The sequence below is a fragment of the Chelonoidis abingdonii genome, chromosome 2 (genome assembly GCF_003597395.2).
Source record: "Chelonoidis abingdonii isolate Lonesome George chromosome 2, CheloAbing_2.0, whole genome shotgun sequence".
Taxonomy (NCBI): Eukaryota; Metazoa; Chordata; order Testudines; family Testudinidae; genus Chelonoidis; species Chelonoidis abingdonii.
Genome location: NC_133770.1, coordinates 32,904,052 through 32,929,135, shown reverse-complemented (window position 1 = coordinate 32,929,135; position 25,084 = coordinate 32,904,052). Strand labels below are relative to the sequence as shown.

Sequence of the window (25,084 nt, the reverse complement as noted above, 5' to 3'; positions counted from 1 at the left end):
AAAAAACAAACAAACAAACAAAAAAACCCTATTAATCTCTACCATAAGTATCGTTATTACTGCTTTAACATCTTGGGGATGGTCTTTCTACTGTTTAATGTCAAATTATTATCTAATAATTATATCTTTTGAGTGAAAGGTCTTTAACAATGAGTGATGAACACATGAATACACATTTTTAAATATAATTCCCATTGATGAAAAAGCTTTGTATTGTCTGAGCTTACTATTCTTCATATAACAGAAATCAGAGATGGAAAGCCCTTTTCGGTTACCTGGTCCATTCCATTCTATTCCATTGCTCTGACACAGCAGGACAGTTGCCAACAATAAATGTTCTCCAGCACTCTATTCAATCTGGTTTGAAATGACCCAAGCAATGACACTCTACTCCACAGTCTAAGAGATTACATCAGGAAGCTTTTCTTGTTACTTAGCTAAATTTTCCTCTACTTTGATTCATCCCATTATTTCTAATTAAAGCCCCTTGTACAGTTCTACACACAGTTAAACAGCATTTGGTGTTTTTTAATAAATTTCTGCTTCCTGAAATGAAGAGTTTCATGAAACAGGATGAAAAAATACACACAGTCAAGCACTTCCATAGTAAATAGTTTGTGAGACATGAGTTCGCAGCAGATTTCTAGACTAAGGCATTTTTCCCCTTCTCAAAAGTTGGTCAATAAAATGTCTCTCTTTGGTGAGATTATTTCCAAACCTAGAAGTACTAAAGACATACTCTTTCCTGGGGCAATATGTCATGCTCTCTCTCTTCCTCCACCCCATCAACCACTCAATGACAAATGCTACAAAATCAGAGGCAAATTCTCTACAGTTGACTGAATATTGCAAAGGGGGAGAAACAACACTGCCCATTTTCACCACTCTTGTGCAGAAAGATTACTTTTACCATTCCTGTTTTCAGAGAACTAGGATTTTCATCCTCTGCCCATACACCCCAAAGCACTGAAAAACAAACAACAAAGAATGTCTATAGATTAAATCAAAGCCACTGCCATGTTACAATGCCAGAAGATGGCAATAAAGATTTAAGTTTACTAACAGTTTCTTCGAATGATTGCAGTTTTTTTCAGTCTTCATTAGATTACCTCATATTAGACAGCAGATTTATACCTTCTCATATGATCAGATTGCAAATGCCTTCGGGTAGGGAATACGTCCATGTGCTTATTAAGTGTAAAGCACATTGTCAATGTTAATAAAGAGGCATGAAGGCACCACACGAAGTGCTCAGAATAAAACTGGTCTACCTAGCTTTTGCAAATGCCTACTTGGGGAAGATGAAATTGCATAGCATTAAATACCAATGAAAGGAGATCTAATGCTCTAAAATGTCTTAGTCATAACTAGAACACGCTTTATTTTGACTTAATCACAGACTCTGGCCTGGCTATAAAACAAGAAACATTTCCAGGATAATTTAACCGTATCAGATAATCTATTACATGTGAATGTCACAATTTCTTATTGCTGGATTCATGCAGACTGCGCATAAAATCTTTCTGGCTTTCAAATTCTGGAGGGCATACAAAGATTTACCAGAAAGCTTCATTTTCCAGCACATTTGTGGCCTTATAGGGACAGACTTAGGTAGCAAAGATGACGATTTTTTAAAAATTGAATCCATTCCTTAATGAAGAATGTGCAATCTTCAACCCACTAATCTCACTCTAGCAGGGTTTGGCAGTTACTGGTTAAAAATACTGATGTTCATGTGTAGTGAACTATGTTTATGAAATTTGTTTAATTTTTTTGATGGGTACCCAAAAGCTTAATCTCATTTTATGGACTAATGCAGAACAAAATGTGTGTTTTTTTGTTGTTGTTGTTTTTTTTAAAGGAAGCCATGCTTGAATTACAGAAATGTAAAAGGGCTCAAAACATTAATATGTTTCTAACTTAAAACAGTTAAGCAGATTTTTGGGGGAAAAGACTGAAATTTGCTTCAAATTCAAGAAAAGATGGTTACTCACCTTTGTAACTATTGTTCTTTGAGATGTGTTGCTCATATCCATTCCAGTTAGGTGTGCGTGTGCGCCGCGTGCATGTTTGTCGGAAGATTTTTACCCTAGCAACACTCGGTGGGTCGGCTGGGCGCCCCCGCTATGGCACCGGATATATACCCCTGCCGACCCAACCGCCCCTCAGTTCCTTCTTGCCGGCTACTCTGACAGTGGGGAAGGAGGCCGGGTTTGGAACGGATATGAGCAACGCATCTCGAAGAACAACAGTTACAAAGATGAGTAACCGTCTTTTCTTCTTTGAGTGCTTGCTCATATCCATTTCAGTTAGGTGATCCCCAAGCCTTAACTAGGTGGTGGGATCAGAGTGAGATGTTGCAGAATGCCAAACTGCTGAGCCAAAGGCTGCATCATCTCTGGACTGTTGAACCAGAGCATAATGCGAAGCAAAGGTGTGGACTGAGGACCAGGTAGCTGCGCGAACATATCTCCTGGATAGGTACACGAGCCAGGAAGGGCAGATGAAGCCTGAGCCCTGGTAGAATGCGCGGTGATGTGGCTTGGGGAAATATGAGCCAAATCATAACAAGTGCGGATGCACGCTGTCACCCAAGATGAGATCCTCTGAGAGGAACACAGGTAGCCTTTCATTCGGTCTGCTACCGCGACAAAGAGTTGGGGCGTTTTACGAAATGGTTTTGTCTGCTCAATATAAAATGCGAGCGCTTTCTACCGGACGTCCAGGGAGTGCAATTGTTGCTCCCGTCGCGTTGAGTGTGGCTTCGGGAAGAAGACCGGGAGAAAGATGTCCTGGTTAACATGAAAGGCCGAAACCACCTTAGGGAGGAATGCCGGTGTGGTCGCAACTGCACCTTGTCCTTGTGGAACACAGTGTACGGCGGATCCACCGTAAGAGCCCTAAGCTGGAGACTCGTCTGGCCGATGTAATGGCTACAAGGAAAGCTGTCTTCCAAGACAGGTATAGTAGCGAGCAGGTTGCTAACGGCTCAAATGGGGGAGACATAAGTCTGGTTAAAACCAGGTTGAGGTCCCAGGTCGGGCTGGGCGGCGTACTTGAGGGTATAAGCGCTCCAAGCCCTTGAGGAACCTCGAAACCATAGGGTGTGAGAACACGGAACAACCACCTTCGCCTGGGTGGAAGGTAGAGATGGCTGCCAAGTGTACCCTCAGTGATGAAACTGCTAGGCCCTGCTGTTTGAGAGACCAGAGGTAGTCCAAAATAGAGGGGATCGAGACCTCAGTGGGAGTAAGATTAAGCGTTTCGCACCAGCAGGAGAAACGCTTCCACTTGGCCAGGTACGTTGACCGGGTGGAAGGCTTCCTGCTACCCAGGAGAACTTGTCGTACTGATTCAGAGCAACGTAACTCTGACTGGTTTAGCCACGCAGCAGCCACGCCATGAGGTGAAGAGCCTGCAGGTCCGGGTGGCGAACTGCCTGCCGTGGTCCTGAGTTATGAGGTCTGGGTGGAGTGGCAGGGTAATTGATTGGCTATCGACAGGTCGAGCAACGTGGTGTACCAGTGCTGCCTGGGCCACGCTGGAGCGATCATGATGATGCGCGCTCTGTCCCTGCGGAGTTTCAGCAGGACCTGTGAACCAGCAGGAACGGTGGGAAGGCATAAAGGAGCTGGCTCTTCCACGGCATCAGGAAAGCGTCCGAGATCGATCCCGGGGAGAGAACCTTGGAAGGAGCAGAACATCTGGCATTTCCTGTTCTCGCGGGAAGCGAACAGGTCTATGTGGGGAAATCCCCACTTCTGGAAAAACAGAATGCATAACATCCGGGCGGATCGACCACTCGTGAGACAGGAAAGACCTGCTGAGTTGATCCGCCAGGGTGTTCCGAACACCTGGGAGAAAGGATGCTACCAACTGTGTTGAACCAGAGCATAATGCGGAAGCCAAAGTGTGGACAGAGGACCAGGTAGCGCGTATGACATATCTCCCTGGATGGTTACACGAGCCAGGAAGGCGGCAGATGAGCCTCGAGCTTCTGGTAAATGCACAGTGATGTGGCTTTGGAAATATGAGCCAAAATCTACCAAGTGCGGATGCACGTCGCTCACCCAAGATGAGATCCTCTGAGAGGAAACAGGTAGGCTACCGCGACAAAGAGTTGGGGCTTTACGAAAGGGTTTTGTCCGCCTCTATAATAAAATGACAAGCGCTCTACGGAATCAGGAGTGGAACTGTTGCCTCCGTCGCGTTGAGTGTTGCTTCACGAAACAAAGACAGGAGGAAGATGTCCTGCTGTTAACATGAAGAGGCCGAAAATACCTTAGGGGAGGGAATGTTCGGGCGGTAGGAGTCGCAATTAGCCCTGGTCCTTGTTGAACACAGTTGTGATGCAGGTGGAGGGATCCGGCATGCATATTAGCCCTGGAGGGAATGTTCTTCGCGAGAGCTCGTCTGGCCGAGCGAGGGTAAATGGCTACGAGAAAGTCATTCCAAGACACGATATAGTAGCAGCAGGTTGCTAACGCTCGAATAGGGGAGACATAGTCTGCGTTAAGAACCAGTGAGGGTTATGGCACCGCCCCCCCGTCGTCCGGATCGGGGCTGATGGCAGCCATTACTTGAGGGTTAAAACGCTCCAAGCCCTGAGGAACCTCAAAACCATAGGGGTGTAGAACACAGATTGGCCACCTTTCACTGTGGTTAGGCAGTTGAGATGGCCATGCCAAGTGCCACCGCTCAGCTGATGATACTTGCTAGACCCTGCTGTTGAAAGTACGAGGTAGTCCAAAATAGAGGGGATCGAGACCTCAGAGCGCGAGTAGATATAGCGTTTCGCACCCAGGCAGGAGAAACACTTTCACTGGCCAGATACGTTGACCGGTAGACTATTTCCTGCCTACCAGGCAGAATTGCTAACTGATCAGAGCCCAACATAACTGTACTGGTTTAGCCACACGCCCATGTCCATTGCCGTGTGGAAAGGCTGAGTAAGAGTGCCTGCAGGTCCGTTGCAGCTGAGATGTTTGTTGGCGAAGAGCTAGCCATGGTGGCCTGAGTTATGAGGTCTGGCCGTGCGGAGCGGGCAAGGTAGAGGTGCAGGGGGTAATTGGTTGTTGACTATCAACAGATGAGCAACATGGTTTACCCAGTGCTGCCTGAGGGGCATACGCTGGAGTGATCATGATTGCCGTGGAGCGCCTTCGGATAGCTCCCTGACCTTTGGAGCCAGAGCGAACCGTTTAAAGCAAGAAGCGTGAGGCTGAAGTGGCTCGTTACGCATTCGGCTTCAGAGGAAAGCATCGAAGATCGATCCGGTGGGGAAGAGCCGTTGAAGGAGCAGAAGACATGACATTCCTGTTTCTGCGAGGGGAAGTGATCAGGTTCTATGATGCTGCGAGAAACTCCACTTCTGGAAAACAGAATGAATAACGTTCGGAGGCAAATCGACCAACTCGATGAACAGAAGACCTGCCTGGTCGATCTGCCAGCAGTGTACCGAACGCTGGTGAGAAAGGATGCTACCAGATCTATAGAGTGACTATGCAAAGGCCGCAGAGTTGGATAGGCCTGCCTGAACAGTGGGCGGGAGCGAGGGCATGGTCCTTCTACCGTTTTATGCATAGTAGCGATGGCCATTGGTGTTCGAATGTCTCAGTGTTTACAGACAACGGCCTCGCAACTGTGGTGGACGCCGGCACGCCACGGCGGACTGCTCTCATTCTCGAGCATTTATGTGTAATGCCAGCTTCTAAGATGACCAGAAGCCCTGAGTTCCTCCAAGAGGGCAGCGAACTCTTGGTGGGAGTCTTGAGGGAGAAGCTCCATAAACTTACCCACTGCCACCCAGGTGTTATAATTGTAGCAGCTAAGCAAGGCTTGCTGATTTGCCACTCGGAGCTGTAGGGCCCCTGCCGAGTACACTTTGCGGCCGAGTAGGTACATTCGCCTAGTCTCCTTCGATTTTGAGGCTGGCGCCTGCTGGCCATGATATTCCCTCTCATTAAACGGACTGAACGCCTAGTGAGCAGGGAGGAGGATGGACATACAAGTACTCCTACCCTTTAGAGGGCACCATATATTTACGCTCGATTCCCCTGGCCGCAGGAGGGATAGAGGCTGGGGACTGCCATATAGTATCAGCATTCGCCTGGATGGTCCAAATAAACGGTAGGGCCACTCTAGTGGGGGCATCAGCCGATAGAATGTCCACTACCAGGTCCTCTACCTCCGGAACCTCCTCCACCTGGAGGTTCATATTGAGTGCTACCCTCCTTAGGAGGTCCTGATGGGTGCTCAGGTCGATTGGAGGAGAGCCCAAGGAGGATTTTCCTGCCACCGCCTCATCTGGAGAAGAGGAAGAGGAGATGCCGGCAACGAGCGGGTCCTGTGTGGCCTCTTGCTCTTGGGTGACCTCCTGCTCCAGTGGAACCTGGGAGTCCAGTGGGTGAACTGGGGCTTCCTCTGTAGCAGTCGGAGGGGGACGGCTAACCGTCGCCTCTGGCACTCGGTGCTCTGATGAGACAGAGCGGGACGGAACTACTGGTACACCTTGGGCCTGGTGGTACACCCAAGGTGTCCAGAAAGACTACTGATGGGGTCCTTGGTCCTGGGCCTGGGTCTCTTGGAAGACTCTGGTAGGCACATCAGAATCGCGGTCCTGAGCATAAGAGCTGTCCGCATGGGACGACACTGATGCGTGTCTGGATGGCCATGGAGGTGCTGAAAAGCCCTGGGCAGAGTCTTTGTCTCTAGCGGACCTTGCTCTACTCGGCACCGGGGACCGGCACCGGGAAGCATACCAGTACCGGGAACGAGATCGGGACCTCCGACCGGAGCAGTGCCGGGAGGTCGACCGAGATCTCAAGGCTCGACGTCGGGAGCGACTACGGGAGTCACGGTGTCTGGGGCGGTGCTGGGAGCAGGAACGGTGTGAGAGTACCGGGCTGGCGAATGGGATACCGACTGGTGCCATGAGTGCGACCGGTACTGAGGAGGAGAACAGTACCGGGACTGCAAGCGGCGTCAGGAGCGAGAGTGCAGATGGGACCTGGAACGGCTGTGGGACCATGATCATGAACGGTGCTGCTCTGCTGTGCCGACAGAGGATGGTCTTATCAAGGCAGGTTTGCCGATAGACTGTATTACCCGCACCGGCAGTTAGGCAGCGTCGACTCTGTCATGGCAATCAGATTCCTCGCTGTTGAGAATGTCTCCGGCGTGGATGGAATAGTAAGCTCAACTATGGCTCGCGCCGGGGAGCTGACAGGCACCGGATTTCACGGCCCTTGTGGGACCGGAATCGATGATGCCGATGTCGTCAGTGCCGCGGCAGGTGTCAGTGCCAGGCGATCCGACTTAGACGAGCTCTCTGGCTGCGGTGCAGGTGGCACGGAAGCAGCAGGAGTCTTAGGCTCTCTCGACCTCGGGGAAACGGAGCGGTGCCGAGTCGACTTCGGTGCCAGCGACGGCCGGTGCCGAGAGGCCTTGGCAGTCCCTGCACAGTCCAGTGCCAAGGAGGCGCTTCTGCCCGCCGACTGACCAGCGCTCGGTGCAGAAGGGGGAGGGGTAAGAGCCGCTTCCATGAGGACATGCTTTAGCCGAAAGTCCCGCTCCTGTTTTGTTCTCGGCTTAAAAGCCTTGCAAATGTGACACTTATCTGTCAGGTGAGATTCCGCAAGGCACTTAAGGCAGGAGTCGCGTGGATCTCCTGTCGGTATCGACTTATGACAGGCCGAGCACGGTTTGAAACCCGGTGAACCGGGCATGGCCCCCGGCACCGGGTGCAGGGAAGGGGCTAATCCCTGAACCCCTCTTAACTATACACTAACTATGAACAATAAAAATTAACTAGAACTATATAACTTTGAACTATATACACAAAAAAATACCTAGAGAACTACGAGTAGCTAGGGAGGTGGAGGTCAGTACAACTGCACTCCACCGTTCCAACGACTGACACAGGCGGTAAGAAGGAACTGAGGGGTGGTTGGGTCGGCAGGGATATATATCTGGCGCCATAGCGGCGCCACTCCAGGAGGCGCCCAGCCGACCCACCGAGTGTTGCTAGGGTAAAAATCTTCTGACGAAAGTGCACGCGGCGCACGCACATCTAACTGGAATGGATATGAGCAAGCACTAGAAGAAGTGGTACTATTCCAGTTTGGAGTATGGAGCAAATTTTTACATGAACCTTATAAAGTCATTAAAATTGGAAATAAGGGTACTTTATTGAAAATTAAACAAATTTAGGATTTTTCAAAACATAAGATTTGATGCACATGGTTGGAGCATCAAATAGCCTTGAAAACTATCATACATGGGAAATAATTCTTGGCATAATAAGCCATAACAACTACAATAAATCATAATTCCAAACAAGCAAGCACAGGCTATGTGGTAAATATATTTAAAACATATGCAATTACATATTACACAAAAGACTAAAGCTGCTGACATAGCAAGCTGCCTGAAGATGTGACCTTACTCTTTGCTTGATCCTTACCCTAACTTTACTCTATTCACATGCAAAACATTCAGTGCTGAACTCTTTTCCTTCCTCTGCCCTATTAACTTTGAACAAAAATAGAAGCAGATGATTATACACAAATGCTGCACAGCATGAAAATCACAGATACAAGAAAATACAGAAAATTAAAATGTGATGACTACTATAATACTTTGTTCCATTTCTCTGAATGGAATGGGCTTTAATGCTTCACTGAAGCATGGCGGACAACTTCAATTACATCTCGTATGCTAAAAAACTTAACATTCATAAAAGTTTTACCCAGTGCTTATTTACAGGGATCAAGATGAGCCTTCAAATCATCACCTGAGGGGAAAAACATTCAACTTAAATTTGGTGGTCAGTTTGGGGTATGAGTGTGTTTAGCACAATATGTAATTATTTTACACCCTTTAAAGTATGTAAGCGGTTATATACAGGTGTTACAAAGTGGGAATGTTCTTAATGTTTTCTCTGAATACTGTGTGGGTGCCTCAGTTTCACCTATGCATTTCTTAAGGATCTAGATGGTGGGATAAGGGGGTGTGGTTGTAGAACCCTAGAGGGCCAGTGTGATGCTGTCTGCACAGAGAATGGCTGACACCCTGTCTCCTGGCAACTGATGGCCTGGGCCGCTCTCCTGCAAGGTGCCAACTGAAGGTGTTGGAGAACAAATATCAGGTAGCCTCTGAATGCCTGAAAAAGAGACAAAGGCCAGAGGAGGGGCTGGAGGAAGTGTCAGTGCCTGTGCAGACTCTTGGGAAGTGCACAGTGTGGAAGAGGATTCATACGAAGCCAGTCCGGGCTCTGGGAGAGCATGCCTCCTCTCTCCGAGCATACTGTCTCCACAGAAAGCAGCTTACATCTTCCTGGGTCTGACCTCTGAGCATTCAGCATGGCCTTCCACACCATGCACTTTCTGCAGCGAGTCCACAAAGGCAGAGCTCCTGGGGAAGCCAGAGGGTCCTGCACCCCAACTTCACAGTCAGACGTGACTCTCAGCCAGCTGGTAAAAACAGAAGGTTTATTAGATGATACAAACACAGTCTAAAAGCTTATGGGTACAGAAAACAAGACCCCTCAGTCAGGTCCATCTTGGAGGGTGGGGAGCCCAGACCCAAGTTCTGGGCCTCTCCTCTTTTCCCCAGCCATCTCCAAACTGACACTCCTTTCAGCCCCTCCTCTGGCCTGTCTCTCTTTTCCGGACAAGGCGGCTAACTGATCTCTTTGTTCTCCAACACCTTCAGTTGGCACCTTGCAGGGAAAACTGAGACACCCACACAGTATTCAGAGAAAACATTAAGAACATTCTCACTTTGTCACAACAGGTACAACAAAATATAATACATCGAAGCAGGCGAGTGCTGCTTCTGGCTTTCCACTTTTAATTGACACTTGTAACCTTGTGGCGCTGACGTGCTGTAGCTTCATTTTATCCCAGCAACAAATTCTTTATTTGTAGGACCACTAATAATCAACAATGGATAAATCTTAATAAAAAGTTACCCAGAGAAAAAGGAAAAAACACGGTAACTCATCAAGTGATAGCCTGAGTTCGACATCCAGCTTTCAAACTGAAGTTATACAAAAGTAAGATGAGGCAAATCTACAAGATAAGAAAAAAAGAGTTCTCAGCAATCTTGGTTATCAAGATTTAAGTGGTTGGAGTACAATAGCAAATTAAACAGATCTTTTTGTTCAGTCTGCAAAAAATGTTCTGAAAAGAAGATCTTAACATTTTCTACAAAGGCCAAACCAACATTTATTTCGTGTGTATTTCAAGATTTGAGACACGCACTGCGTGGTTTTACATCAAACGAAAAATCCTCCTGTCACAAGGAAGCAGTAATAAAATATGCTGCTCTGCAATCACAGGTAAATGTTTCTGCACTAATGTAAGCCAGTTGCAGAAAAGAATCACGATCAGCTAGGATTGCACTGCACAACATTTTTACCAGTGTTCAGTACCTAGGTCAACAAAGACTAGCGTAACGTGGACATAATGAGAGTGATTCAAATTTGAGGCAGCTCTTGTTGCTACACGGTACAGATTCTGAAGTGAGACAGTACCTTAAATCACACAAAATACAAGTGGCTGTCACATGCAGTTATTAACGAAATAATTAAAATGATGGTGCTAAGAAAAATTGTGCAAAAGATAAAGGCCTCTAAGGTTTATGCCACTGTAATGAATGAGACCACCAATTTGGCAAGAAAAGAACAAGTACGTTTTTCTTTAAGGTTCTTTTCTAGTGAAGACTGGGAGATTTGTGAGGAGTTTATTGGGTTTTAACAAACTGACGCAATGAATGCTGCTTCTCTTTTCAAAATTGTGGAAGATACACTTCTCAGGTGTGATGATTGCTGGAGGCAGTGTTACGATGGAGCGAGCAATGTACCCAGCAAATTTACTGGGGTCCAAGACAGAGAGGAGGATCGAGAGCTGAGAGTAGAATTTGTGCACTGTGCTGCACATTCCCTTAACTTTGCCATGCAGGATGCCCTGCATAATATTCAAGAGTGTCATGATATGTTTTCAATGGTGAAAGATCTCATCAATGCCTTCAGGGAGTCACCAAAACGTATGACAGCATTCAGAGAGTTTCAGGGTGAAGGGGAACATTCTTTATGACCATTATGCACAACAAGATGGACACTAAGGATCAGTAGCATTAAATCACTGCTCCACAACTACAAGGCCACAATGAATTGCCTAGGTGAACTTAGTTACTCTTCCAATGAATTTGGCTTAAAACGTAGTAGATTCTTGAAGCAACTTCAATCTTTTTCAACGTACTTTATAGTAACAGTCCTTGTGAAGCCATGGGTTCTGTAGAAGCAGCAGCTAATGCAAAAATTCAAAGCCCAAACCTGTCGTTGACAAGCGTTATGAAGAAAGTTGACCTGCTGCAAGAGGTGTTGAGTGGGATGCGCACCGACTCATCGTACAGTCACTTCTGGGAAACAACAGTAGAGAGGGCAAGAAATCTTTATTTAGATGATTCTACACTCCAGAGAAAACACAAGCCGCCGAGATGGCTCTACCATGGAAGCCTTCCTCACACCTTCAGTGACCCCAAAGAGTATTTTCATCAAATATATGTTGAGATCATTGATGCTTGCAAAGTTGCCATTGAACAGATGTTTTCAACAGAAAGCTTTACATTCACAGTAAAATTGGAGAAGCTTATAACTGAGGCAGCAAATGGCTCGAAACAGGACATTGTCCCAATAAGTGAAGCTTTCCATACTAACATTAGCACTTCATTTAGAAATGTCACGTGATATTCGCAGATCGAGAAATTGCCAGCTTAATTCAGTGAGTGAAGTGAAGCAATTTCCAAAACAAAATGAAGGCTTGAGTGACATGTTGTCAGAAGTTACAGTTCTCCTGAAATTATTCTATACAATTCCGACTACAACCTGCACTGCTGAGCGATCGTGCAGTTGCTTGCGCCGACTGAAAAATTATTTGCAAACGACAATGGGCCACAAACATCTAAATCACTTGGCATTTCTCTATGTTCAGAAGAACTCTACCTCTGAATTGGACATTGCAAGTCCCCTGGATGACTTCATTTCAAGAACCAAACAATGATGAAAAAGTGTTTGCTGCCTCCTGAAGAACACTGCAAAAGAAGGGGCTATATTTGTTTTAATTTTAGAAAGTATTTGCTTTTGAGGGTTATTGATCAAAGAGTATATGGTCGTTTCCGTATTCAAAAAAGTTAATATTGATATTCTTAAATATTTTTTTTCTTATGATAGTGATACTGTGCAATAAAGAGAAACAAACGCTTACGGTTTCCAGTCTAGTTTTACACTATTTAATAAAATATATATCGGCTTACAAGCAAGGCTGGTGCAAGGATGTTTCACGCCCTAGGTGAAGCTTCCATCTTGCGCACTCCCGTCCCCGAGCCCCCACCCTGAGGTGCCCCTCACCCCCATGGCGGCTCCCACCCCCCACCCTAGGATGCCCCTCCGTGGCAGCTCCCCACCCCTCACCCTCCACCCTGAAGCATCTGTCAAAAGTAGATAGGTAAGGGTTAACTTTCTTTTACCTGTAAAGGGTGAACAAAGGGGGAACCAAACACCTGACCAGAGGACCGAATCAGAGACCTGAGCATTTTTTTAAAGTCTGGGAGGGAACTGGAAACTCACGAGTCTTTTTGTTTTCCTGGCTGTGCGTAAAACAAGCTTTCTTCTAAACTCATCTTCTTTCAAGTATTCTATTATCAAGTGTGAGTACAGAAGGAACCAAAGTAATCGGCTGTGATGTGCTTTTGATTTGTATTTACAATGGGTGTTGATTTGCTGGACTGGTTAATTGCGGCTATCTTTTAAATCAGACTGTTTATTCCTATTTTCTTATAAGCCATATTCCTGTATTGAGTTTTCTTATGCAGTGTTATTGTTCTGTATTTTCTTTCTTTTTATATAAGTTTCTTTTTAAAACTTGTGGGAGTTTCTTTTCCTAGTGAGGCAGAAGGGGAGAGGAATTTCTGTGCAGGCTAGGGGGGAGGGAAAGCCAAGCTCTGTGTCTTACTTTCTATTGTCAGGGCGGGAAAAGGCTACGGGACAAAGGGAGGGGTGAATCTCTTGTGTGAGCTGACTAGGTTTGAATGCATAGCCTCGGGGAAGCTAGAGATTGCCTCTCTGGTTGTATTCAAAGGGAATAGGACAGCATCGCACTGGCTAACCCAGGAAAGGGGGGGAAGCTGGGGGATGAGATAGAGGAGACCCAGGGGCTCTGTGTCTTGGAGGGGTCCCCCAAGGAAAGGTTTGGGGAACCTGAGGGGGCCAAACCCCTGGAAAACTTCGGCTGGTGGCAGCGAAATAAGATCCAAGCTGGATATAAGCTTGCGAAGGTTCACAGTAAGCACCCAGATTTTGTATGCTAAAGTCCAGATTTGGGACAGACGTCCCAGCTCACCCCTGCTCCGCCTCCACCCCGAGCATGCCATCACTGCTTCACTTCTCCCGACTCCTAGGCTTGCGGCGCCCCCTTACTTGCTGCAGACAGCCCTCCCTGCACTCCCCTGCTCCAGCTCCCTCCGCCTAAAGGCCCGTGGCAACCAGGGTCTGAAGATCCGGCTGCCGCGGTCGCTGCCGAAGAAAATGCCGCCCCCACAAATCCTAGTGCCCTATGCGACTGCCTAAGTCACCTAAATGGTTGCACTGGCCCTGGTTACAAGGCGGGGAGGGGATTAGACCCATTCTGGACCCCACCAAAAATTATACAAACCTGCTGCTTATGCATGTATCTCAGTAGGATCATCCACTGAGCGCACCTGGGTGGTCTCATACTCCTGTTTTATAGCTTCTCCCTATCTGGGCTCTGATTGACTCCATCCACCACAGAAACACTCCAGCTCCTGAAAAGCACTGATTTGCTCACTAACGACCAGCCCTTGTTTCTGGATGGTTCTGGGCACTTCAAGGAAATGGCCTAGCTCTGCCTCCTTGCATGTGCACACACACATAGACAAACAGAAATCTGTTAATTTCTCTAATGCCTCCGTCTCTAAACAAATAAAATTCTGCGGTGCAAAAGGCATGTGAGTTACATAAGCAGAAGTCTTGGATTGTTATTAGTTCTTTATTTTTCTGAGGGTAGGGTGGGGTTGTTATGTAACAAGAGAGAGAGCATGATGTTCAACCGGAAAGGAGCAACACTGGTCTCAAAGCAGGACACTGTGGGAAGAAGGGACAGCTCTGGTGTTGATTTCAAAACCTTGGAACTGAAGGAAAAAACTGCTATGCCTGCAGATCATCAAAAAAGACCCTATTTGAGAATGTTTTTAAAAAAATTCCTGTACCTCTGGGTAAAAAAGGAACACATGTTCAAGGTAAACCATACAGCACAGAGCTGCAAGGCCTGGCTGTCAAAATGAAACATTAGGACAAACACTCCTCAGAAGGCAATGACTTTGAGGAGGAGGAAGATGTGGCCACATCTGAACAATCTGGATCAATTGGGTAGTAAACTTATTTTTGCATTGTTAAAGAAATGCCTACCATGTCTTACTGTACCAGTAAATGGTTATTTAGATTACTGTTTGCAGTGTTATTATCCCATGATATGAGACAAGGTGGGTGAGAATCTGTTTGCAGTGCTGGTCCCATGATATGAGACAAGGTGGGTGAGAATCTGAATCTGAACCAGAGTCACAGCCCAGATGCCAGAGCCAGTAATCAGAGTCAGAGGCCAGGAATCTGAGCTAAGGGTCAGAACCAGAACAAGGCAAGGCAGCGGCATGGCTGTGGCCAAGACAGGTGCAGGGCTGGAACAAGACAAGAAAAAGCAGGCACAGAAGCCATCACAGCCATGGGCAAATGCTTTGAGCAGCCACCAAACTGTTGCTGCTGGCTTTAAGCCAATCTTGCAGCCTACTACACCTGAATGAGTTTTATACAAACTTCAGCAGCTGTACACTGATGTAACTTTTGTTGACCAAAAGGTGGTAGTGAAGACGTGCCCACCATGACTTCACTCATGGATCCTGCTAAGTCTCCCACACTTGGTTAACTTCCTCTGCAACTCTTAAATCTTCTTGAACCAAATATACTTTGCCAGCTGCCTTCCTACCTCATTTATGTCTGCTACTCCTTGTCAAGTATTCAAGTCAGCCACAAGAATACCTTGGTCTCCTCCACCTCCCTTTCTCCTCTGATGTTTGTGGTTGTAGGGGATTGAAACTTTAATAAGTGCCCCTGGGCATTATCACCTCTACATACACACAAATGACTTGGGTAGAGAAGGGAGTGCTGTTGAAGGTGCCTACAGAAAAGTGAAGGACAAAGAATAAATTCCAAGACTAGAAGGAACCACTATGATCATTTAGTCTGACCTCCTGTATAACACAGAACTTCCCCAACATAATTTGTAGAGCACATATTTTTTAAAACATCCAGTGTTGATTTAAAAACTGCCAGTATGTCTCAGCACATATATGCTTCCAGGCAATAAGTTGTTACATTGTTAATTTTTTTCAAAAGCCAACATTGTTCTATAAAAACAGATGGTTCTGAACTTTTTAAACAGTCCTCAATAAATTGTAGATTTGTTGCAGAATAAAAATATCGTGTTAATGGACTAGACGATACACCAAATCAAGGTGAAGCTGCTATGCAATGAAATCATGAAAATATATACCATAATACATTCTGAACAATTCAATTGAAGAATCATTCCATTTCTTGCAATTGCAGTGCCATGCATTGTACAACTGTTTAAAATAAATTAGTGACAACTCAAAATATTGCAGAAATCATTCTGTTTGGTTTTTTACACAATTCCACAGATCAGTAATTCAACTCTTTCCAGATGCTAGTGCAAAGAATCTTTCCCAGGAAAATTACAAGTGTTTTACATCATGAGCCACAATCAGAAATGAAGAAACCACGGTGCAGCCCTGAATCATGTATCAACTTACTTATTACTATTTTCCTTTACATTACTGCAGTGGTTAAAAGTATGCTGACAGTTGAACACAAAAGTTGTCATTTTCATAGCTAGTATCCCTCCAAGAAAGTATCTTGGTATAGTGTCCTTATTATACTGATTTCAGATGGTAACCAATAATCCAAGGGCACTTTATAATTTAAGTGATGAAATAAAGTTCTCTCCTAAAGTGTTTAAAAGACAGAGTAAGCAAACATGAGATGATCTCTCATTAATTAAATATTTGCATAGTTTTGTATCTTTGTTTAATAAGAACATAAGTCGTTTGCACCATGTGTTAATTGTTCTATAGTTAGTGTTCTAGTGTAATCTGACTATACTTTTAATATTTATTAGCAAGGTTTTCATCATGTTTCTCCCCAATGTGTGATGATATCCTCCTACAAGGTTTAACTATGCTAAAAGTATCCATGACATCAGTTATTAAAAAAACCCAAACCCTTATAATGTTGACTCAGTTAAAGACACTTATAGGAGAGAACTCAGAACACCCAAAATACTGCTGTGACACCGAGTACCTTAAAATAACACCCTGCACTCCCATATTCACCAGTTATATATGGTTATGATACATTTTATACAAAGTATGCCTTGTGAGATATTGGAAAAGTCATCTGTTGAACATTACTGTTTTGTTGAAATGTATGCATCATTGCGTATATAAAGTTATAAGATTTTAATATGTATTTGTTACTGAAATAAGTTGAGAGTCTGGGAAAAGGCCACAGACTAGTTCCTTACAAATAACAAAGGAACTGTAAACACAAGCCTTACATGTCAAGTCTCATGTATACAGAAAGTGCAAGCAAGAATTTGCAATTCATACAAAGGACTGAGTGCTGTGAACCTAGGCACCTTGTCTATAAGTACCTACACCTGGGGAACAAATATTTAATAATGGGCACTTCAATCTAACAGAGAAAAGTATAACACAATCCCATGGCTGGAAGCCGAATCCAGACAAATCCAGACCAGAAGTAAATCATAATTTTTAATGGTGATATTAATTAACCATTGGAATGATTTACCAGGGATCATCGTGGATTTTCCATAACCGACAATTTTTAAGTCAAGATTGAATATTTTTCTAAAAGATATTGATCTAGGAATTGTTCTGGAGAATTTCTATGGCCTGTGCTAGGACATCATACTAGATCAGGGGTTGGCAACCTTTCAGAAGTGGTGTGCCGAGTCTTCATTTATTTATTCTAATTTAAGGTTTCGTGTGCCAGTAATACATTTTAACGTTTTTAGAAGGTCTCTTTTATAAGTCTATAATATAAAACTAAAACTATTATTGTATGTAAAGTAAATAAGGTTTTTTTAAATGAAGCTTCTTAAACACATTTTAAATTAAATTAAAATGCAGAGTCCCCCAGACCAGTGGCCAGGAGCCGGGCAGTGTGAGTGCCACTGAAAATCAGCTTGCATGCCGCCTTTGGTACGTGTGCCATAGGTTGCCTACCCCTGTACTAGATTATCACAATGGTCCGTTCTAGCATTAGAATCTATGAGAGCAACAAAATAGCTAACATTAAGCTATCTTGCTTTTCAGAAAGACTTGACCAGACTACAATAGCAGAGCTGCAAAGAACCAGGTACAATTCTTCAACACGATATATTAAATTAGCACTAACGACCTCACGTAATACTGACCACACAGAGAAGGAAGGCAGAGAGGAAAACATGAAATAGTGGCATTTGTATTTAAATTTCAAAATTTAAAAGGAATCATTACAAAATAAAAATTTTTAAGTGTGATTTGTATCTTTTATTCTGTTGGGAAAGATTTTCACTTCACTCAGCCTAGGTAATGAAAGTATACTAACATGTTTCATGCTGTGGTTCTCACATATTAACACAATACTTGGGTTTCCATTACAGGAGAATATTTTAATTATGTCTCATTAAAATGTTAAAAATAAATAATAATAATAAAGTAACAAAAAACAACACATACAGTGGTCCATTATTCAGCATTTAAAAAAAAAAAATGCAATGCAGTATTTAGTTCTGGCATGCAACAGCACAAGCCCAACATGAGTGCAGGCAATAACAAACACCAATGCTAATCTTTTCACTCCTGCTGAACAATAAACATTTTTGAATGGACTTCTTGTGAAGGGACACCACCTTGCTCCAGTGGCAAGGGGACGAACAAACTCTTCTGAGCTCATCCAACACTAACTAGGCACACCTGTAAGGCCTGCTTTGCCTGAATGCAGGGGGCAGAGAGTTTAAAAAGGGAAAACCTGCCACAAGGAGAGGACTGTTACACTTCAGAGACTGCTGACCTCAGATGGAAATCAGCTTCATTGCCCTTGGAGCTGCATGGACCAGTTGCAAAGAAGAATGTCTTAAGAGTAGAGGCTGGAAGTAGGCCTTAATTAAAGGCAACAGATCCACTGAAACATCTCCTGAAAGACTGGCTAAGAGACAGACCACCTCACCTTTCTATTCTGTCACTTGAATTACCCTCTCATATAAGGGAAAGTGCCTTTCTTTTGTTTGTTTTGCTTAGAGAACCACTCATATGATATGAGCTGAAGGAGGACATAAACTTAAAGCAGGGTCTGGTGGGAACTTTGGGAGGATAGGGGCTACCCTCACTCCTGAATACAAGGACCTCACAGTGTGGACTGGAGGAAAGTTTTTCTTAATATTACCTACTATATCCAAGAACATTAAAAAGCTAGACACCAACAAAAAAAAAACAAACAAACAAAAACCACCCACCTGTATATTCGAATAAAAAAAATTAATGGATCAAATATATGCACAGTGAATCTTTCAAAGGCATGACTTACAGAGAGAGGCTGAGGGAAGTGGGGTTATTTAGTGTGCAGAAGGGTTAGGGTTAGGCTGAGGGGGGATCTGATAGCAGCCTTCAACTACCTGAAGGGGGGTTCCAAAGAGGACGGAGCTAGGCTGTTCTCAGTGGTGGCAGATGACAGAACAAGAAGCAGTGGTCTCAAGTTGCAGTGGGGGAGGTCTAGGATGGATATTAGGAAACACTTTCACTAGGAGGGTGATGAAGCACTGGAATGGGTTCCTTAGGGAGGTAGTGGAATCTCCATCCTTGGAGCTTGACAAAGCCCTGGCTGGGATGATTTAGCTGGTGCTGGTCCTGCTTTGAGCAGGGGATTGGACTAGATGACCTCCTGAGGCCTCTTCCAACCCTAATATTCTATGATTCAAGGAAACACTGTGATATGTTCCCTAAGTTTAAAAAAAAAAAAAAAAAAAAAAAAAAAAAAAGGCTAATCCTGCAGTCTTTCACAGGAAGGACATGTGTATGTTATGGGCACAATAATGGCATTGCTACCATGCCACAGCTCTGCTGGTATAATCCTGTAGTGTAGATATGACCTACAGTGACAGAAGGGGTTTGTTCATCATTGAAGGAACATCAACTTCCTGAGGAAAAGAAGCTAGGTCAGTGGAAGCACATCTATACTAGGGGTTAGGTGAGCTCAGCTACAGCACTCAGAAGCATGGATTTTTCATACCCCTGAACACTACAGCTACACTGTCCTAGATTTTAAGACCAGGCCTAAGAATTAGCAAACTAAAATGTTTTGTAACAATACTGATTTTTTTTTTTTTTTTTTTACTTTGAGGTACTTACCTTTATTCATCCTGCTGTGTTACAGCCAATAAAACATTCCATCCATGTCAAAAACCATCCGAGCAATTACCTTTAGTAAAATATAGAATATTGAAGTATTCTGGTCTACTGTTTATTCACAAAGGCACAAAATAATTCCTGGGCATTGTACAAAGGTACTGTGACATGTATTTTAGACAGTAGTAAATACTGCTAAAGTAGAATCCCATTAAAATGTGTTTTCCTGAATGGTACTAACAGATAATTGATTTCTAGTCTAAAACTACTTTTAATGTACTTTAAGCCTTCTAGCAAAATTACAGTAATAAGTACTTTGAATTAATATTGCTAAAAAATTAAAAATCTAAAGCATCAGAAGTTTTTTTCATTTTAAAAACAATACCTAATTTTTAATTCTATAGTTTCAATAATGTTTCCAGCTAAAAACTCTTCAAATAACATGGCATTCTCGCAAGACAGTCACACATACATATGATCTGACATTATACCCACCTGCCAGCAAAGAACACACAAAACTAAGGTTTTGACCTACATGTTTAAAACATTAAAATATTTCCATAAATGACACATTACCTCTTTAATGGCATATAAAAATCCATGAAACAGCTCAGGGTGCATATAAAGAATGTTCGAGTTTAATGCAGCATAATCATAACACCTGTATGTTGAAAAAAAACAAAAAGCAGTCAACTGTATTTCTAAAATGTTACATTAAAATAAAGTCAGAAGTATACCCTATTTGCTTAATTGGCCAGTGTTCGTGTCCTTAACAAAACTATAATAAATATAAAGGCTGCTCAAGAAACCAACATTTTTCTTCCTACAGATTTGGAAAAAAATATTTTTACATTATGTAACATATCAAGTACCTCAAATTCCCATTATTCTGACAAGCACTGAGAAGAGTTAACATCTGAATTGCAGTCATACAGCAATACCATTTTTTCCAACCTCATAAGTCATCCCCACCCAAGAAAAGTCTTATTAAACTATAATGCTATGTAAAAATATTACAAATGCACATTTTAGTACATCAGCATACGTATTATATTGCAAACTTAATGATAACAGTTGTATAACTGTCATCATAACTCATTTCCTCTCAGTCGCAACTTTCAGAAAAATTCTTTCCTGGCCAAAAATGTCCACATTTGATGTCAGCCAAAAGGCTTTCAGGGTTTTTTTAAGTCAGAAGAAAACAAGTTACCACAGTAGGAAAAAAAATACACTTCTGCTTTGAGAAGAAATGTAAAATTTCATTCTGAATACAAATAAAGGGCAGAACTCTCAACTTCACACAGGACTAGCACTCAATGAAGTATAGCTGTGTTTGAGTTTGAAAAAGAAATACTGAGACAAGCTACTCTCTCTACTGAATGGTCCAATTTAAAACCTATGACATTGCACACAATTATTCTATAACTCCATAGTGCCATAGTATTTAAAGGCTAGGTGGTTAATGTAAATTGATGTATTATATGGAAAACATTCAGTTAACATTAACAATGAGAGCAACATAGTAGCTAGGGGGAAAGCAAAATGACTGACATAAGAGATGAAAGTCTTCCAAGAAAAGATGTTGCATAGAACTTTTCTTCAGGCCTGGTACTGGTGTAATTTTTCCACCAAAGCAAAATATTCAGACAATAAAGTCAAATTGTTTGCTTTCAAAAGTGTTTAATTCCAACTCCCCTCCCACTGAATACACTACTACAATCTCTCCAAAACTGACTCTTCAACACTCCCTTTTAATTCTTCCATTTTCATCTTCAGGTCTTCCTCCATGGCAACTATCACATTTGGAATTCCCTCCCATTTACTTTTTAGTGAGGTAAAGACTATATACTCTCCTTTATGTGAATTCAAAAACTAGTGGGTCTCGAGCTTTGCAATATCCATGAATGCTATGTCCCTTCTGATAGCATGGCACAACTGAAAATCCTTAGGCTTTAGAGGAAACCTTATAAAGCTGTAAAAGCCTCACATCCATCTGGTGGCTTACAAACAACATTTATACTTTATGGGAGAACTGTCAGTGTCTAGTACTGTGGTCCCCAAACTTTTCATGTTGGTAACCCCGCTACCCCTGCCCATGGCTCCTCACCGCCAGGAACCAGGGCTACAACTTGGGGAGGAGGCATGTGGACAGGAGTAAGGAGGTTAAGCCTGGGGTCACAGCTGGGGGTGGGAGTGGGACCACAGTTGGGAGCCAGTGCCCTTGCAGAGCTGAGGTGGAGCACAGCCAAGTGGCACTCCCTTCCCATCTCCTGTGGGGACTGTCCCAGGCCCTGCCACACACAACCTGAATGTTTCTCTGCACCCATCTAGGGAGTGCACCCTAGGTTAGAGACCACTGGTCTAGTAGATAATGCAGAGAGCTGGGTCTTGCCACCAACTAGCTCTGTAACCTCATACAGGGCATATTCCCTCTCTGTACCCCAGTTTCACCAAATATAATGCATCCTTGCTTCTCACATGAGACTTAATTCAGTATCATTTGTAAAGCACTTTAAGATCCATGAATGAACGCCACTGTACAAATCTCAATTACTATTAACTTTTAAATACGGAATGCTAACATAGTGGACCTTTCCGCATGACTCGAGTATAAACTTGCATCTGATGGCACTATAAGTATATTGGAGCACAGCATGTTTCTTTCACATTTGCACATTATACATAACTCAAAATCTGACTTATATCAAAGTTTTTGTATAGCTGCATTACGGCTGGCATCAGCACTTTGGTGTGCATAGCAAGAATTCAGCCACTCTTAGCAATAGAAACCCAACTCTATGAAGGCCTATTCTGCACCTATTCAAACTTCGCCAGAGCTAGCTATATTGTTTAGGGTGTGAAAAAGTCACATCCCCTGGGAAATGTGTTAAGCACACAGAAGCAACAGTGCAGACTGCACTATTGACAAATTATTCTGCAGACCTATCGTCTCTTGGAGGGATGGATTCACTACAGTAACCAGAAAAGCCCCTTCTGTCACACCAGTATCTACACTACAGCTCTGTACAACCCTAGAATTCAAGCACGTTGTAGATGTGATGCATTTCAGTGTCACTGCCAAGCAGCGTCACGCTGACCATATGCAACGCATGCATCGCCTGAAACCACTTCTAAAGTCACGCTGCTGTCTCCATGGGAGAACCCTGTTTACCCACCCACAGCGCAACCACCCTGCCCATTAGAGGGGAAACAATTAAAAAATTGTTTCTCAGACTTAAAGGTCCCACTCTTGGTACCGCCACGCCGGGCGGAAGCGAGGCCTCAGGCGGAACCCAACCCCAGAGGGCAAGCGGAAAAGTACCGCCACGACCAAAATGAGCGGCAACAGCAAAGGCAGCACGTGACGAAGGCAGGGCCCTCTGCCGTCCCGCCACGACACGACACAGAGCGGCTGGGCGGCGCAGGATCTGCCGGAGACCGCTCAGCCCCGGCAGCGGGCGCGCGGACTCTGTCTCCGCAAGCTACAGCCGCGCGTGAAGAATTAAACCACCAGGCAACCCAGGGAGACGCCGGGCCCCGTGGGGAGGCGGGGCAGGGCCCTTCTCGGGCCGGGCTCTGTGGAGGGGCTGGTGCCCAGTAACCGGTCACCCCAGGGAACTCTGCCCCCGCTCACGGGCACCGCCCCCGTGACCAGGGCCGGCGGGGTGGTGTCCGAGCGCGCACGCCCAGGAGCCGCCCCGCCGCCCCATGCGCTAGGCCTGGAGCGAGAGGCCACCACGTCCCACCCCCCCAGACAGGACCCGTAATGCTAACAAACAGCGGGGGGAAGGGAACTTACAGCTCTCCCTCTGCGCGCCTGCGTCACGCCGCCAGAGCTACGGAGCGCCTTGACGTCACGCCGCCCCCGCCCCGCGGAGGCCACCGCTTGTCTTTCCCCTTCTTCCATCCTCTTCTCCGGTACCTTTGTGCGCAGGCGCGACGTGTCCTTTCTCGCCCTGCCCAGAGTTGGCGGGAAGGCGGGGCGGGTGTCGCGTCGCCCTCGCTGAGGGAGAAGCGGCGGGGAAAGGGCTACTGGGTGTGGGGCCAGCCACCGGGGCGGGCTGGCAGGCAGGCAGGCTGCAGCCGTGCTCCCTTACCCCTGGGCAAGCAAGCGTGCTGAGGGAGTCAAGGAAAGGGGAGAGTAAGAAGGAGGTGGAAAAAGTGCAGGAAGGGCGGGCAAAGGGGTAGGACAGTGAGGCGAAAATAAAAATGTGAGGCTAGGTGGAGGTATAGGTAACTGGAAGCACATGCATAAGAGAAAGGCAGAAGGGAGAGAGGGAAAAGTAGAGCCCCTTCCGAACAGAGAGGTGCACAGTTTTTCATTAAAGCTGAATTTTTGCAAGCTCCACTACAAGCTTAATAACCAAAAGGCAAATACATTTTTATTTGTAGTTTGATATTTTAATTTCATACCTTTCCCAAACCTGAAGAAGCATTACATGTAACTCTAAAGCTTCTCTCTCGCCCACAGAAGTTGGTCCAATAAAAGATATTACCTCATCCACCTTGCCTCTCTATTTTAATCTCAGAATTTTTAAACCAGTCATATAATATTTTTGTGTCTGACTCAAGCTTTTTGAAAGCTTGGCGGTACTTAGAAAACACACTTATTTCCAACCATCAAAAGCAAGAGAAGGGTAGTAATGTTCCCTACTGGAAAAATATAAAGTGTGTTCAGGAATGATGTGAACCAGAATTCATTATTTTGAGTGCTGATACAACAGGTACCTGTATCTTGGCAGAATAAACATGGGGTGACCAAAACATTAGTGTGGCTGGCATCAAGAAGGCTGTTTTTACTCATCTCTGAAACCAAAGTTATGACACGATATTGAATCATATTTGTGTTGTCACATAACCCTTTCATTAGACTATTCTGCCAGAGTAGTCTTTGGTTTAACTGAAATTATGCTTCAAAATTCATAACATGCAGCGTCAATGTCACCTAAGATTAGTGTTTAATAAATGTATTTATTTTGCACCTTTCCTCCCCAATAATTCCAAAATGCTTTGCAACTACAGAACCATTGAAATACAACTAATTTTGTAGTGAAGAGTGGCAATCAACTAACACACTACACTGCAGGGAGAGCAAATTTTGGAGCACAAGAGCAGAGCAAATCCTTACCTTTATGAATGTTAAGTAATCTTCACTATCCAGGCCAAATAGATAGGACTTTGGATTTTAAATTCTCAAAAGAATTATCATAAGGTTCCAAAAAAATCTACTTTTTTTTTTTAGTTCTTTTTATAAATCATAGAAATCCAGTTGGAGTTGTTTACCCAAGACCATTACTGCAGTCAATACAGGTAAAGTATCACCAGATTGAACAATGAATTAGTATAAGACAGTTATTAGATGCCATCCAGAAAAAAGATTTTCTTATGACATGTAAGCTCAGTCCTGCATTTAACAGCTCTTTGTTTTTTAAAACAGTGGAACAGTAAATTATTTAAATCTTAAAGTGGTAGAAGGAATAATTATAACAAGTTGTAGATCGCACTCCTTAGGTTTCTCTAAGTT

At 44.3% G+C, this 25,084-nt stretch overlaps 1 protein-coding gene across 8 annotated transcripts in view; it reads right to left on the bottom strand.

Annotated features, from left to right (window-relative positions):
• Positions 1–23,557, bottom strand: part of ZNF438 (zinc finger protein 438) — a 90,299-nt gene extending 66,742 nt beyond the window's left edge. For 3 of the 8 annotated variants that reach the window (XM_075062248.1, XM_075062247.1, XM_075062244.1), the window contains exons 1-3: positions 23,360–23,557; positions 20,137–20,221; positions 19,564–19,633 (exon numbers count right to left, since the gene is read on the bottom strand). Coding sequence is in view for 1 of the 8 variants with exons in the window: in XM_075062249.1 (XP_074918350.1) it covers positions 19,564–19,573 (10 nt within the window). In the remaining 7 variants the exon portion in view is untranslated. Of the gene's footprint in view, positions 1–19,563; positions 19,634–20,136; positions 20,222–22,591; positions 22,826–22,882; positions 23,037–23,359 lie in introns of those variants that run through there. The other 5 variants (XM_075062250.1, XM_075062249.1, XM_075062246.1 and 2 more) reach the window with 4 other exon arrangements.
• Between the last annotated feature and the right edge of the window lie 1,527 nt (positions 23,558–25,084).